Source organism: Cololabis saira, chromosome 15 (genome assembly GCF_033807715.1).
Source record: "Cololabis saira isolate AMF1-May2022 chromosome 15, fColSai1.1, whole genome shotgun sequence".
NCBI classification, from domain to species: domain Eukaryota; kingdom Metazoa; phylum Chordata; class Actinopteri; order Beloniformes; family Belonidae; genus Cololabis; species Cololabis saira.
The window spans coordinates 27177140-27193510 of NC_084601.1; the positions used below are offsets into that span (position 1 = coordinate 27177140).

Here is a 16371-nt window from a genome sequence, read left to right on the forward strand (position 1 = left end):
GTCTTGGCCAACATCCCTCAAATGTGTCTAAAAGAGTGTAACAAGAAAAACTTCACTCTTAGTACTCTTTTCCTGGCTTTTTATTACAGTGTTTTTTTGCGCCGTGAAAAATGCTTCCTTTCCCCCCTTTCCTGTCAATCATTGCTCCGCTCCTCCTCCAAACCTCCTCCAGCCCAACCATACGCTCACAGCGGCGTCGGAGCGACAGGCGAAGCATGCACGGAAGAGCAGCAGGGAGAACCACAGCAAACAATCATAAAAATAAAGGCATGCAAGCAGCACTGTCCCCTTATCTTAAGTCCAGTCAGTGGCCGCGGGTCTTCTTAGCAGTTTTCCTCCGGTGATTAGAACAAAAGACGCTCTAAACAGCTCCGTGTTAAGCCTCATTTATGGTTCCGCGTTAAATCGACGCAGAGCCTACGCCGTAGGGTTCAGCGTATGGTGCGCGTCGCAGCGTAACCCTACGCCGTAGGTTCTGCGTCGGTGTAACGCGGAACCATAAATCAGCCTTTATGGTGCGCTGGAGAGGAGGCAGGGAGCTGGGTGGAGGGGGCGGTGATTTAGCGGGCCGTTACGTAACGGCCCGCCACCAAACCACATGCGCCGTTTTTGCACAGTTATGCGGAAAATCCCAGAAAGCACACAATACACTGAATGTTAAAAGTTCGTTGTTTTTTGGGTGTAATTGATGTCAAGACACCCAACAAAACACAAAAAATCAAGAAAAATTTGTTTTTCATGTCACAATCCCTTTAAGGTCTGGGGGTTGGGAAGGGTTCTGATTGGATAGTGGGGCCGACCGGAAGTTACGCCTACCAGAAGAAAAACAAACTTAGCCGCTACAACTTTGAAAAGCTCACAATTTTTATATTTCCTGCCATCTGTTCTTTTAATTATTTCCAGGTATTCCAAGCTATTTATTAAATAAATCGTCTCTGCTCTTGACCAGCGTTTACTGCGTGCTGCCATCTTGAAACTTTGTTTGGAGAACAAGCCCGGTGCGGAATATAAGCGTCATGGTGACAGACGGGCGAGGGAACGAGCAGCGCAGAAAGACCGGAATTAATTTAAAGCAGAATGAGTGTATACATGATCGTGGAATTATTCTATTCGGATTTAAAATCGGAATAAACCACCCACTTACTTCGGAACTAAGTTTAATTCGGAATGGCCATTTACATTCGGAATTATGTGTTTACATGGTAATTTTTAATCATTTAAAATCAGATTTCATTTTAATTAGGGCCCGAGCACTTGCAGTGCGAAGGCCCTATTGTAATTGCAGGAATTCTTCTTCTTCTTCTTCTTCTTCTTCTTCTTCTTCTTCTTCTTCTTATTGTTCTGACAAAAGGAAGGCCTTTTTGCCCCCCTAAACGTGCCCAAAAAGTCACCAAATTTTGCATGCAAGCCAGGTCTGGCGAAAAATTTGATATTTAATGGTGTACATTAATGGGCGTGGCAAAATGGCTCAACAGCGCCCCCTTGAAAACTTTGTGCCTCAAGCCCCACAATGTGGTTTGTCGTACATGCACGAAAATCGGTACACACCTGTATCATGGCACAACTTAAAGAAAAGTCTCTGGGCGTCATGTCGAGAAACCGAACAGGAAGTCGGCCATTTTGAATTAATCGTGTCATTTTGGCGAAATTTATGCCTTCCTTCGGCAGTTAATACGGCCCGAACCGTAACGTGCCCCCAAGTGTGTTATACATCAAAATGTGCGTCTCCATCCTCCGACACCACGCATTACTTTTCTCTTTCAAAAGCGTTACCGTCGCAACGCTAGACGCCAAAAAGTGTGCCCACCCTTCATCTGATTGGTTCAGACAGAAAAAACTTTTGCGCCTCAAGCCCCATAATACGGTTTGACGTACATGAACGAAAATCGGTACACACCTGTATCATGTCGCAACTTAAAGAAAAGTCTCTTGGCGCCGTGGCCGAAACCGAACAGGAAGTCGGCCATTTTGAACATTCTGAATTAATCGCGTAATTTTGGAGCAATATATGCCATTCCTTCGAGAATTAATACGGCCCGAACCGTATCGTGAACCCAGATGTGTTATACATCAAAATGTGCGTCTCCATCCTGCGACTACACGCATTACTTTTCTCTTTCAAAAGTGTTACCGTGGCAACGCTAGACGCCAACAAGCGCACCCCCCCTTCATCTGATTGGTCCATATTTGATAGTTCCCCAAAAGGCACCAAATTTGGCACGCAAGCCAGGCCTGGCGATAAATTTAATATTTCATGGTTTGCATTAATGGGCGTGGCAAAATGGCTCAACAGCGCCCCCCGGAAAACTTTGTGCCTCAAGCCCCACAATACGGTTTGATGTACATGCACGAAAATCGCTACACACCTGTATCATTTCACCACTTAAAGAAAAGTCTCTTGGAGCCATGGCCGAAACCGAACAGGAAGTCGGCCATTTTGAAATCTGATTGGTCCATATTTGATAGTTCACCAAAAGTCACCAAATTTGGCATGCAAGACAGACTTGGCGATAAATTTGATATTTCATGGTTTGCATTAATGGGCGTGGCCTAACGGCTCAACAGCGCCCCCTAGAATACTTTTCTCTGCCATAACTTTTGAATGGTTTGACATAGGAAGTTGTGGGTGGTGTCATGGGACTCTGTAATGAGTTCTTAAGCTTCGTTGGCCTTAATTAGCCCCGCCCCTTCTTCTGATTGGTTGTCCCGATTTTCTGCTATAACTTTTGAATGGTTTGACATAGAGAGTCGTGGGTGGTATCATCAGATTCGTTATGGAGTCCTTGAGCTTCGTTGGCCTTAATTAGCCCCGCCCCTTCTTCTGATTGGTTGTCCCGATTTTCTGCTATAACTTTTGAATGGTTTGACATAGAGAGTCGTGGGTGGTATCATCAGATTCGTTATGGAGTCCTTGAGCTTCGTTGGCCTTAATTAGCCCCGCTCCTTGTTCTGATTGGTTGTCCCTTTTTTCTGCTATAACTTTGGAATGGTTTGACATAGGAAGTCGTGGGTGGTGTCATGGGACTCTGTAATGAGTTCTTAAGCTTCGTTGGCCTTAATTAGCCCCGCCCCTTCTTCTGATTGGTTGTCCCGATTTTCTGCTATAACTTTGGAATGGTTTGACATAGAGAGTCGTGGGTGGTGTCATCAGATTCTGTATGGAGTCCTTGACCTTCATTGGCCTGAATTAGCCCCGCCCCTTCTTCTGATTGGTTGTCCCTTTTTTCTGCTATAACTTTTGAATGGTTTGCCATAGGAAGTCGTGGGTGGTGTCATTTCTGATATGCTTATGGGGGGCGGTGGCCGTGAGTGCGAGGGCCCGTTCATCGCTGCTTGCAGCTTTAATTCTGAATTAAACTTCCCATGTAAACGCACTGATAGAAACAGCATGGAGGAGCAGCAGGAATGTGTGTGTAAATATAGTTATTCATGCTGTGTTTTTTCTATCACAAAAAAATGAGTATACGTTGTTTTTTTTTCCCAATTTAAAAAAAAATAAAATCCCCATCCCTGCACTTACTGCACATCCACCTACAATAGACCTGCTGCAAAAGCCCTTCTCTACAATCCAAGTTTTCAGAACTGATTTTTTTAATGTTTTATTAAAATGATCATACCAACTCATAGTAATAAATAAATGGTACTAGTAACAATAGAGGACGAGCCGTGCCGAGTCGGGGCGCGCTGAGTAGGTACTAGTGGATAAGCGCCATAAGCTGAACGCATTGTTTTTCCACTCCAATTTGGAAATACAAGTTTACCAGTTATGTTTTCTTTGATGGAGTTCTGGGAGAAGTAACATTTAAGGGTTTAAATGGCCCCTTTAATGGAAACCCCCCCCCCCCAGCAATGTCACATCTGAACTGTGATCTAAAGGTTTTGAAGACCATGCTGGTCACAGGAGGACATTCTGCTGCTCTTAGCCAGGTGAAGTGAAGCTCTGTGCTGCTTTTATCCAGTTCAAAATTAGACCTCAAATGGCTTCTTGCTTTTGTCATAGTTGCATTCATGCAATTTCAACATCCAATGTGGTCTAGCCAGTAAAAGTCTGCAAACCTTCAAGTGTTCTCATGCAGTAAGAGGATGGTACTATCCGCACACTAAAACATGTTTTCTACAGGGACATGTACATCGGCAGCAGCACCTCGGACTCCGAGTCATCCAACTAGACCATTGCAAGCGACCTGGAAGTCCCTTCTGCAGTCTCCTGAGGACATCTTTAGCGTTGCAAATCGAGACTATTGCCTTGCTAAAGTCGTGTTATCTTTTTATGTAAACAATATGTAAAATGTAAACATGACGCTCTGCACCCAACTCAACCCTCCCCCTCTCTCACAAACACCTGCGGATCTCCCTCCCAGAACTGTACCGCTGCTCGATAACATCAAGGATGTTTGGCTGCACTCTGGGCGAAGGTTCTCGGACTTATCACGCCACAGACTCTCACACACACACTGACACACCCCCTCTCCCCATATTCAACGCCTTCCTGGCACCCCCCTCTTATCAGCAGCCCCTCCTGACACAGCCCCCGGGTTGGAGCGCCAGCTGGCAATGGCCGCGGCCCTCACTTGGAGGACCTGTGCCTCCAAGTGCCCCCCCCCCCCGACCTGCCCATATCGTATACCCATAAGCTTATGATGTTGTATTGTTTGTTGCTTTTCTGTGCTGAGGTGTTTTTTTGCACCTTGAGACTAGGTATTAATACACAGTGTGAAGATGCCTTTTTTTTCCCTCCCCCCCCCCATCCCAGTGTCATCCTTCCTCTAAAAATGGTGTCCATATTAATGGTGCCTGTGAGATTAATCTGAGTTTTTGAACAAGTTTGTCCTTATGAAAATATGAAACTATCAGAATATGCTTAACTAGGTCAGCTCAGAGAAGCTGACTGCTGCGTTTTTCACATCCTTACCATTGTTAACAGAAGTCACAGGACAGGCCACTCCCTGAGGGTATTTAGGGGGGTTGTCTGCTCTGTTAACAGTTGACCAGTGTCTTTAGACACATCTGTGCAAAACCTCAGAGTTCTTTTGTCCAGAAGGGGCCCATTTATTGACCCTTTGTGTTTCTTAAAGACTTTACCCTGACTGCTGGTTATCACATGTTAACAGATGACAGGGCAGCCCTTCCTGAGTTTAGGCTGTCCAACAACTATCCCATTGTTAGTTGACCATCTGCTGACAACAAAAACCCCTTGACCATTTAAGGTTTCTTAAAAGGATGTCTGTTGCTCTGCACACCACAAGATAAGTTGCTTATTAACTGAAAAGTCATGGGTGTGACTTTTCAACCATCATCTGATACAATGTCTGTTTTCTCCATCTGATTCTTCTAATTGTTCATTGTCCACCAAATATGGTCATTTTCACATTTCAGGGAAAACCGAAGCACTAATCAGCAGCATTCACAAGAGAGCCTCCGTTGCTCTGAAGGCTCTGGCTTTGCTTCCCCTCTTGCAAGAGCGGATTTAAAAACTCATTTCCAAGTCTTTGGTGTTTTTCTTTGTTAAAAGCTGGGTTTGATGGGGGCACGGTGGCGTAGCTGGTAGTGCAGCCGTCTCACAGCAAGAAGGTCCTGGGTTCGATTCCCGCCGGGGGACGCTGTGGGTGCTGAAGTGTGTGTTAGTTCCCCCATGACTTCAGCGCCCACACCATGGGTGGGGTTGGCGAAAGGGCCTTTCTGTGTGGAGTTTGCATGTTCTCCCCGTGTTCCCTTGGGTAGCTAATGGGAGCTACCCTCACAAAAAACATGCACACAGTCCTGGGCTATACATGCCCCCTCTGGCCAACCGGGGCAGCAGATGGGGTGGGGAGGATCTGGCCGGAATAACGTGATCCTTCCACGCGCTACGTCCGGCCGGAGAAACCCCATCCTGTCTGGTGAAAAGATGCGGCCTGCTCACTCCTCAGGTTAAGGAGGAGACCTGAGCTCAGGGGTTGGTAGAGGATGGCAATGCCCAGGACTGTCACTTAGGTAGGAGCACGGGGTGGTAAAAATGGGAAAAAACCGGGATAAAAATATATTTAAAAAAAAAGCTGGGTTTGATGTTGATTAAAACCTAACAGTGCCATCGGTGTAAACCGAGTCAAGTTCTCTCGTCTGATTTATGTCAATAAAGCTTTTTCTGATTCTGATTACAGATGTCAGCATGTTTAAAGTATTGTAAATGAATAAAGTGAGAAAGTTGAGTGTTTATTACATTCAGAACAGAGCTCTGCCCAGTTAAAGGAGACCTATTATGAAAAACACTTTTCTTGCTTTAACATATATACACAGGACTGTCTCAGAAAATTAGAATATTGTGATTTTCTGTAATGCAATTACAAAAACGTTATACATTCTGGATTCATTACAAATCAACTGAAATATTGCAAGCCTTTTATTATTTTAATATTGCTGATCATGGCTTACCGCTTAAGAAAACTCAAATATCCCATCTCAAAAAATTTGAATATTCTGGGAATCTTAATCTTAAACTGTAAACCATAAATCAGCAATATTAAAATAAAAGGCTTGCAATATTTCAGTTGATTTGTAATGAATCCAGAATGTATGACATTGTTTTTTGTGTTTGCATTACAGAAAAGAACTTTATCACAATATTAAAATTTTCTGAGACAGTCCTGTAAAGTGGTCTCCCCTCAGCCTGACATTGTTTTTTGTGTTTGCATTACAGAAAAGAACTTTATCACAATATTAAAATTTTCTGAGACAGTCCTGTAAAGTGGTCTCCCCTCAGCCTGCCAACTCAGAGGAGGAGGAAAGCAACCAAATTCTATGAGGTGCCGTGAGGGACATAATTCTGAATTAGTGTTCATAAACATATGAAATCCAAAACCTTTTATACACACACACACACAGGTGAAATGCTCTTACACATACAACTGGAAATGTTCATAAACACATATGAAATCCAACTCTTTTACACACTATACTGAAAACCTCTCACACTCACTTGTGAAATCTCTCATACACACAGGTGAAATGCTCTTATACATACAACTGAAAATCTTCTCACAGACACAACTGAAAATTTCAGTAGAAACGGACGTCATTTCAGTAGAAACGGAAGTGGGTTGTTTAGCGCGATTTTTTTTTTTTTCTGGCAGTTATTTTGACTGATTGATATAGCAATATCTTCTCAGCAGCAAACAACTCTGACTGAAGCAACAGCTTTACTGAATAATATATTAGTTTCAGCAGAGACTATAAGGACCCTGTCAGGTGTTCCCCCGCCCCGGTGACTGCGAGTGCGGATCGGTGCAGGTGTGCTGGATGAGCCGCACATCACTTTTCCCATCACGGCAGCCGCGTCATAGCATCCCGCAACGGCAACAACTACAGTTTTGAGAGGATGCACACCACGTTATCAAACCCAAAAGTGCTTTCGCACATGGAATACTGGCAGAAAGCTGCCGCTGCCGCTGTTCGATTTTTGCTACCATATCAAAAAATGCTACCTAATGGTTTTCTACCTTTGTAGAGCTACAATTTTACTGTTTTACTCCCTAGCCCACGTCCTTTTTCCCCAAGTGGTCCTTGTCTCTTGCCAGGCCGTCATTGTAAATAAAAATGTGTTCTTAATGACCTGCCTGGTTAAATAAAGGCCAATAACGGAATGAATAGCAAATAAAGCGATAACATAGTTTTTTATTTTTCCATTTATCATATAATGTTCACAAAGTGTAATGCAATTCATGTCATGGGTAGTGTATTTTGAAGGATCAAATACTCAACATCCCATATCATCCATGTTAAATCTATTTAATGGTAGCACAATTTGATAGTCCAGTAACATCCTATCAAATAATGCTCCCGTCACTTAATGCATTCAGGTAAGATACTAATCACCTCACTGCCACTGCAGGATGAATTTCCAATTTATTTCACAAAAACAATCAAAAGCTTGTTTTTAACACATTCAAGGCCTGTTTAAAATAGGTATAGATGCCATAATAGGTCCCCTTTAAGGGAAATTTATAAAAAAAAACGAACTACAACTCAGTCTTATATACCAGAACTTAGCAGTCTGATATGGCTTCACTGGACACTGGTCTAGTGCCAGTTGTTAGTATATTATGGGATGCTGTGCTGCCAGATTTGAGGCTTGCCCACTGAAGTTATGCCAAGAACTCCTGAAGATGGCCTGGACCATCAAAGTCCTTCACAGGTTGGAGTGGAGGACGCTTCTTTCACCGTCGTGCTGGACCTGATGGGAAAAATAGAAAAAAAGTTAGCCACAAGCAGCAGATACTCTGAGAAAATGCCTAAGACAGCCTGATCTCAGTCCCATATCCGCAAGCTTCATCCAACAGTCCTCTCGGTTTAAGAGTCATCACAGATCAGATCATCTGCAGGAGTTCTGCATGTGAACCTACCTCCCAAGAGCCTGTAGCAGTAGCATCCACACGCTCAGTCACTGCCGAGGTCAGGTGAGGGTTGATCCCTAGAACAAACAGACCATTAAACATGGTGTTTTAGATGTGTACAACTTTCCATCTAACAGATCACTTGTTGGACAGTTGAGTGGCTGCTGGTGGTAAATACAGACCACAGCAGTCAAAGACCACCCCATGTTCTTGCATGCACTTGGAGAACCGTGAGCTACACAGAAGCCCGGGTCCTTAGGATAGCATGCTGTAAAGGTACTCCAGATCTGGCCAAGAGGAAAGTTACCTTCAGAGCAGGATTCATCCAGCGGCCATCAGCTCAGCTTTATCACCTAAACAGAGAGGCTTTGTTAACATTTGTAAACAAGTTATAAAATCCAAAAAGTACTAGTTAACATGGCTCAGGTGTACAAAATGTATCAATCAAGCCTAAACTCAGTGAGGGCAAGTTTTGTCATCACAGCCGTAACTGGAAAGTCTGCACATATTGTTAAAATATTTACCTGTTTGTGTTACTTTTATAATCCACTTCAGCATGTGTCACATTACGGAAAACCTACAGGAAGACAAAACATGCAAATGTCACACACTGCAATAAAGAATAGATGATTATAGATAGAAGTGTCCTTCCCCTAAATGTTGCTGTAGCAGTTATTTGGAACTGAACAGCGACCGTCGGTGAAAGTTTTAATCTCGGCTTCCTGTTGACCACCCAGAGCTACACGAGAGCATGGGTGGCTTCGATGGGAGCCTGCTCGTCACAGCAAGGGTTCACACGTACCTGCATCCTGTGCAGATGTTGGCTGCTGAGGCTGGATCTGGTCGTCCTCTCCAGCCGACCCTGTAGATGATCAGTAAACACCAGTGTAGCTGAGGAGAAAAGACTCTGGCTGAAGATAAAGCTAAAAAGATTGAGGAGCAGAACGCTGTCATAGCTGTTGAGAAAAAAAAAGCTGCGAGTTCCCTGGCTGAAGCTTTGCCAGCATTAGAAACTGCCTGCAATGCCTGTGTTGTAATGGTGATACGCAGAGCGTAGGAACCAAGGGTGGTTGTGTAGAGATGGACCCTTTAGACCGTAACGCCAGCGCGCGATATAGCAGTCCGTCATCCGAGTGTTAAATTGTTATGAAGTGTTAATAAAGTGGACCAAAGATAAGTAAAGAGTGACTCGCAATCCTTTATATAACACCACATGGTGTCAGAAGTTGTCGGGCGATGGCTAAGTTCCCACCTCCCGAATGGCGCCAGGTTTCATCGGTACAGGATAGCTACGAAGCTAAACAAAGAAGATGGAGGCACAGGTCTGTACACTGCTCTACTCGCTGGGGAAAGAAGTGGAACAAGTTTTTAAAACTGTCACATTTTCGGAAGAGGAAGATCCGGATGATTATGAGACTGTTATGGCGAAATTGGACAATTACTTCGTGCGAAAGGTGAATACAATTCACAAAAGAGCCCGCTTCCATCAACGCTCCCAGAAGCCAGGGGAGACCGTGGAGGAATACATCAGGAGCTTGCATGATCTCACCGACACCTGTGCATTTGCTGATTCTAAGAATGAAAATATCTGTGACAGGTTAGTCATTGGGATATTGGATTGAAAGAACTGTCAGAAGTTACTGTTAATGCCTGACTTGAAAACAAAGCGGTAGAGCTTGTGAGGCAGTCAGAGCAAGTGAAACAGCATGTTAGGGAGCAAGGCGCTTACAATACTGTATGTGCACAAGTCAGTGAAGTTGCACCCAAACAGGCACCAAACAGGGGCAAGCAGAGAAACACAAATGGACACGGGCACAACAAATGGGGCAGAGAGAGACAAGGAAATAAATGTTCCCGATGTGGACGGGCGCATAAGAAGACACGTGTCCAACACGGAACGCTGAATGCCGCAAGTGCAAGAAACTGGGATATTTTGTGGTTGTGTGTCGCTCCCGTGTGGTCAACGAGATTACTGCACCCTATAAGGACGGAGAAAGGAGTCAAGCACATTTCCTAGGACAAATAACAGACGTAGGAGATTCAAATGATGCATGGACTGTGAAACTGCCTATACAAGGTATTGTAATAAACTTTAAGATTGACTCTGGAGCAGATACAAGTGTCATATCTGAAAAGACTTTTAATAAGCTAAGGCACAAACCACAACTTAGCAAACAAGCAAAAAAAACTAGAGAGCCCAGTGGGTACACTGGACTGTATGGGCCACTTTATAGCCACCACAGTTTGGAAAGAGAAAAGGTTCAGCTTTAAAGTGAATGTGTTAAAAGGCTCACATAGCAGCCACCTCCTGAGCCGTAATGTAGCTGCTGCCATGGGCTTGATAAAGCGGAGATCAAAAGTGCAGAACCGCTGAAAGACCCCTATCCAGCAGAGGTTGGAAAACTGAACATAAAGCCAATCAAAATCATTCTAAAAGAAGATGCCATACCTTATAGTGTGACCACTGCCCGGCGTGTCAGTACCCATGCTCACAAAAGCAAAAGTGGAGTGATACAGCCAATCAAAGAGCCGACGGAGTGGTGTGCTCCGATGGTTGCTGTACCAAAGAAGAACAAAGAACAGCCAAGAATATGTGTTGATTTAAAAATGTTAAATAAGGCTGTTAAGAGAAAAATATGTTTTACCCACCATAGACGATATTCTACCCAAACTCACAGGTGCCAAGGTGTTTTCTCCTTTGGATGCAGCCAGTGGTTTCTGGCAGATGCCACTAGACACTGAAAGCGCCAAACTGACAACATTCATAACCCCCTTTGGGAGATATTACTTTAACAGACTGCCTTTTGGGATCACAAGTGCGCCTGAAATCTTTCAGCGCAAAATGACTGAACTCCTGAAAGATCACAAAGGTGTTGCCATTTACATGGATGATATTCTCATATATTCAAACACACCAGAGGAACATGAAGAGAGGCTACAGAAAGCCCTGGACACACTCAAGAATACAGGTTTAAAGTTGAACAATGACAAACAACTCAACTATCTTGGACATTGCATTAATGAGCATGGCATTAGGCCAGATGAGGCCAAGGTCAGAGCTATTACTGGCCTTGAGCCACCAAGCAACGTCTCTGGTCTAAGACGAGTCCTGGGCATGATTCACTACTTAGGCAGGTATTTGCCAAACCTGTCTGAGGTCACCAAGCCCTTCAATGACCTTCTCAAAAATGATGCTGCATGGTCCTGGAGTTCGGCACAGGAGGAAGCCTTCAGGAAAGTGAAAGAGCTCATCACACAATCACCTGTCCTAGCATTCTATGATGTGAATAAGCCTACCATTGTTAGTGCTGATGCTAGCAGTTATGGCTTAGGAGGAGTCCTGTAATGGACTTGACTCAAGGAGGACTCAAATGCACGACTCCAGGAACAAAAAGAGCTCTCAGGAAGGATCAATCTTTCACAAACTTCAGGTACAAACTAACTCTGGCGACTTGATCACACTTGACATGAGGCAACAAACTGGCAACAAGACAAGGGAAGACACAGACTATTTATACATGAGGTAGGGGAACACAGGTGGAGCCAATCAGGGGCGGGGTTGACAATCACAGTGGAGGGAAAATCACACAAAGGGGGGAAGTCAGGATCTGAAACGAGAGGGAGAAGGTGAGTATCAAAATAAAACAGGAAGTGCATGAAATGAACACAGACATGACATGAAACACTAAACTTGAACATGACTGACATTAACACCTTTGACGAGACACAACAAGTCCTATTACAAAAAAACGATGGACAGTTGAAACCTGTCAGTTTTTGTTCCAGAACACTCACTGAGGCTGAACAGCGCTACACGCAAATCGAAAAAGATTGTCTCGCTGCAGTCTGGGCTTGTGAGAAGTTTTCCAGATATCTGTATAGTTTAGACATCTTTATCCTGCAGAGTGATCACAAACCTCTCATCCCATTAATAAACTGTAAAGATCTCGACTCTGTGCCTATGAGATGTCAAAGACTTGTTACAAATGATGCGCTATAACCCTACAGCTGAATATGTTCCAGGGAAAGAACTGGTTATAGCTGATACCCTTTCCAGACATCCTCAGGCAGCCGAAACAGAAGAAGTTGCAGAGCTGACAAGCGAAATCCTGGCCTACGAGGAAGCGGTACAGAAAGCGTGGCCCATCTCACCAACCAAGCTTGACCTGATCAAGCAGCAGACCCTGCAAGATATCAATAAGGAATTGCAGTAGTTCCAATTTTGAAGTAATAAATGCATGGACATTTTCATGCAACTGTTAGGATTTTATGAAATTGTTTAAGAGTTTGAAGGGTTTTTGTATAAGATTCTACACTGGTAGTTTTTCTCTAATGAAAATAAACAAATGTTTTAACGCTGATGGGTCTTATCCGTTATCTGGGTTGACATCTTAAGTAGGAGCAATAAACAGGGACATACGGCTGAAGGTCATGACGGGCTGCAGGTGGTTTAAGGCTGATTTATGGTTCCGCATTGTCATTACCCAATGTGAGTCGTTACCCGATTTGAGTCACACATGCGCAGTCGCGTCCAACATCATCGGCCATCTTGGAAAGCAACATACGGCAACACCACTTGAACAAACTGTCATTACCCCATGTGAGCCGCTACCGCGCATGCGCCACTTTTCGCTGTGCATTTCAGCAGGAAATCAGTCAGTCAGTGGAGAAGTAGAGAGTGTTGTCATTACCCGATTATTGATTAAAATGAGCGACTTAAATTTTTTCCATCAGCTCCATGCCTACATGGAATCCGGAAAGTTTCATCCCAGTTTGGGAAAAGTAATATCAAAGGGAACTTTTACTTATTTCATTAAAATTCAGACCAAATAGGAAAAGCAATCATGTAAATAATAATATCCCTAACTTATTGTGAGTAGTATATATCAAAACAAGTGTGTGTTTAGATCTTGTCTATCAAGTCTGGCGACTTAACTGTAGTTTGTCCAAGTTGTGTTGCCGTATGTTGCTTTCCAAGATGGCCGAAAATGTTGGATGCGACTGCGCATGTGTGACTCAAATCGGGTAGCGACTCACATCGGGTAATGACACGCGTTACACCAACGCAGAGCCCATGCCGTAGGGTACGCGGTACGCACACAGTACAGCGCGCGTCGCCGCGTAACCTACGCCGTAGGCTCTGCGTCGATTTAACGTGGAACCATAAATCAGGCTTGACAGCGTGACTCCACTGTCCGCCGGCGCCCGGCTCGCGCAGCTCCTCGCCCAGCCGACTCCGCGCTCATATATTTAATACATTTATAAAGCCCATAAATGTATAAAGCCCCGCCTGACCGAGCCCTAAAACTGAGGCCATGGTAGATACAGTAAACCTACTGTACACTGTTGACTTTTTTTCCCTGCTGGTAACGTGACCAGATCACATGACTGGTCAAATCGCAGCCTTTGCGGTTAGAAAATCTCGTTTTATCACATCGCGATATTATCGCAAATGCAATTAATCATTCAGCCCTATGAGTCGCATTGCTTATTTTTGGAGTAAGAATATTGGTTTCGTGATTGTCTTAAATGTGTGTCCCCATACTTCTATACAATATGTTATATATGGTTTTATAAAGATTGATACAGGAGTTTTAGTGAGTTTAATGTTAGAATATTTTGACATTTAGGCCTATATAAAATTGCAATGGTTTTTGATATTTAGTTTTTTAAGAAGTTGACGTGAGGCTTCCAGCACAGCTTATGGTCAATAACCACTCCAAGAAACTTGTTAACAAAAACTCTTTCTACTTCCACATTATCAATAGTGTTAATAGTATCAAACGTGGTTTTCCAGGCCGCCGTGAAGGCAGCACGGTGCCATGTGGGGCCATGAAGGCAGCACGGTGCCATGGGGGATGTGAGCGTGAGTGCAGCTCATGGATGTATTATATAACTGGATACCGGATCGAAAATGGCCGCCCATTCATTTCAATGGAGTTTGCTCACCCAGCGCATCCGCCGAAAAAATTTCTGACTTCCTGGTTTACTTCCTGGTACACGGGCCCATAGAGCATGCGCAGTTGAGTCACCTCCCATGATGCTCTGGGGCCTCCCATCATGCCCCGGGGCAATGTGAACGAGCGCTGCGCGCTCTGGACAAGCGCTGCGCGCTCATGAGTCCTTCAGACCGGTAATGATAGATGTACACAATGAAATTAGGGATTTATAGGGCAAATCAACCGATGCTGTTCTCAAAGTCATGGTTATAGACTATACATGGTTCATTTGTGTGTTTTTTTTAATTAAAGATAAAACGAGTCATTTTTATTTAAGATGAGACACCCCAGGTTAATAGGCTAAAATAGGGTAAAAATGTAAATAGCAGGTATCACCATGAAACTTCCCAAGTTTATTACTTACATTAAGACAAATATTTTTTGTATTACAAGTTTTGTCAAGTATTATGTTTAAATATGTCAAATATTATGTTTAAATGTGGTTAATTTACTGCGTTACACAGAGGCTACGCCGTAGGCTCCGCGGCTCCGCGCACCCTACGGCGTAGGAGCCGCGGAGCCGCGGACTGCCCACTGCCCACTGCCCTGCGGGCACTGCCCGGCTTCGCAGTGCCCGCGGAGCTGCGGAGGTGCAGCTTCCCCGGGAGCACTGTCATAAAATAAGCTGAGGATTAAGGGTTAAGATGATGTTAAACACATGACATCTAAAACTCCACGGCACCGTCGCAACAACTACGACACATCTCTCTCCCTGCACGTTTGCTCAAACCTGATGGAGGTCAGTTTTATTGTGAGGTGGGGATCTCACGCCACAAGCTCATTTTGTTAATATTGACCCTCATTTAGTCCCGTGCAGGGCGCTGCCTCCAAATGAAAGAGCAACAGAAGAATACATATTTGAAGTGCGTTAGGTGTGTGTGTGCAGGAGGATCTCAGTGGAAACACCCACACCTGCGCCTCCGCGGAGCCGCAGATGATCTACAGGATCATTAGAATGCTTATGAATGTGGTCGAAAACGCAGATCTTCGGTTATGTGTGGATGCAAATGTTTTTATAAACGGAGGGGGGGAAATATTCGTTTTTAAAAATACCCGGCTACGTGTGGACAGGGTCTTAGACTTGTGTTATTCCTGCCTGATATCTTATTTTCACAAACCATACACCGTTGGCTACAACGGAAATGTTTAAGTACAAGAATGACAAACCATTATTATTCTTGCTATTAAACATTTCTGTTTGGTGCAAATTGGCAATGCAATGTGTTTCTGAGTGATTATTCCGCCGAACGGCTTAGTTTCAGCCATCCTCGTTCCCGAGACACACACGACCGCGCTTTGCGAGTGCACGGCACAGCCGTGACGTCACGCCCAGAAAGAGACTTTTCTTTGACTTTTCTGGCCGTTATAAAACATTTTTGACGGATATAAAGTCCATGACTTAAAAATATAGAATACAAAGATTAGTAATTGGTGGTGATTACAGCTGGAGGTTTCCTGTGAACAGTTTTAGAGGCTTCTCTTTTACTATTGCGGTCTATGGGAAAAAAGCTTTCTGGGCCCCATGGGATTTTTTGTTGCAGTACCGCGGCTGGCCACTGGAAAAAATCGGCGTGCCTGCTGAGCGCGAGACTGGGGGCCTGGTGCAGCTGCAGACACGTGCTGGGACAAACTCAGGGTCGATCAATCTCTATGAGAGTCACTTCCACAGCAACCAGCAGTCTGGGATTGTAACATCTTCTCTGTGGACAGAGTAGTAGCTGACTATTTCTTTTAAGAAGTCCTTCTGGAGTGAATAATATTTTGGTAAGGTGTTCGAGCGGTTAGCTTACAAACATTGTTAAGTTACAGAGGTTACATGTTCAACTTCCGGTCATGACGAGTCAAATTAAAGTAATTTAGAGAAACAAACGTTGCAATGCATTCGTGAAAGTATGGAATGGGAGATAACTTCACTTCTACAAACTGTCTTGTATCATTAAAGCTAATTTATGTTATAGCTGATCACCATCTATGAACCAGATTCTTATTTTTTAATGTCATAA

The 16371-nt window shown here is 44.0% G+C and overlaps 2 protein-coding genes, 1 long non-coding RNA gene and 3 other non-coding genes across 8 annotated transcripts in view; 2 read left to right on the forward strand and 4 right to left on the reverse strand.

Annotated features, from left to right (window-relative positions):
* The window catches only part of LOC133460571 (CTP synthase 1-like), a 34926-nt gene extending 30562 nt beyond the window's left edge, over positions 1–4364 (forward strand). Inside the window, exon 19 of the mRNA XM_061741211.1 lies at positions 4121–4364. Within this exon, the coding sequence (XP_061597195.1) occupies positions 4121–4169 (49 nt within the window). The 3' untranslated portion in view covers positions 4170–4364. The remainder of the gene's footprint in view (positions 1–4120) is intronic.
* Positions 4365–7957: 3593 nt separating this feature from the next.
* LOC133460573 (uncharacterized) overlaps positions 7958–16371 on the reverse strand; it is a 43700-nt gene continuing 35286 nt past the window's right edge. The window contains exons 4-7 of the long non-coding RNA XR_009784133.1: positions 8894–8946; positions 8677–8722; positions 8379–8446; positions 7958–8209 (exon numbers count right to left, since the gene is read on the reverse strand). This is a non-coding gene — a long non-coding RNA (uncharacterized LOC133460573). The remainder of the gene's footprint in view (positions 8210–8378; positions 8447–8676; positions 8723–8893; positions 8947–16371) is intronic.
* On the reverse strand, positions 8276–8347 carry LOC133461671 (small nucleolar RNA SNORD99). The gene has a single exon (XR_009784229.1). It is a non-coding gene; the product is annotated as a small nucleolar RNA SNORD99 (small nucleolar RNA).
* LOC133461657 (small nucleolar RNA SNORA44) lies at positions 8510–8640 on the reverse strand. Its single transcript, XR_009784215.1, has one exon. It is a non-coding gene; the product is annotated as a small nucleolar RNA SNORA44 (small nucleolar RNA).
* On the reverse strand, positions 9010–9145 carry LOC133461648 (small nucleolar RNA SNORA16B/SNORA16A family). The gene has a single exon (XR_009784206.1). It is a non-coding gene; the product is annotated as a small nucleolar RNA SNORA16B/SNORA16A family (small nucleolar RNA).
* Positions 15976–16371, forward strand: part of LOC133460563 (CTP synthase 1) — a 33963-nt gene continuing 33567 nt past the window's right edge. For all 3 annotated transcript variants that reach the window (XM_061741199.1, XM_061741200.1, XM_061741198.1), the window contains exon 1: positions 15976–16132. The gene's annotated coding sequence lies outside the window, so the exon portion shown is untranslated. The remainder of the gene's footprint in view (positions 16133–16371) is intronic.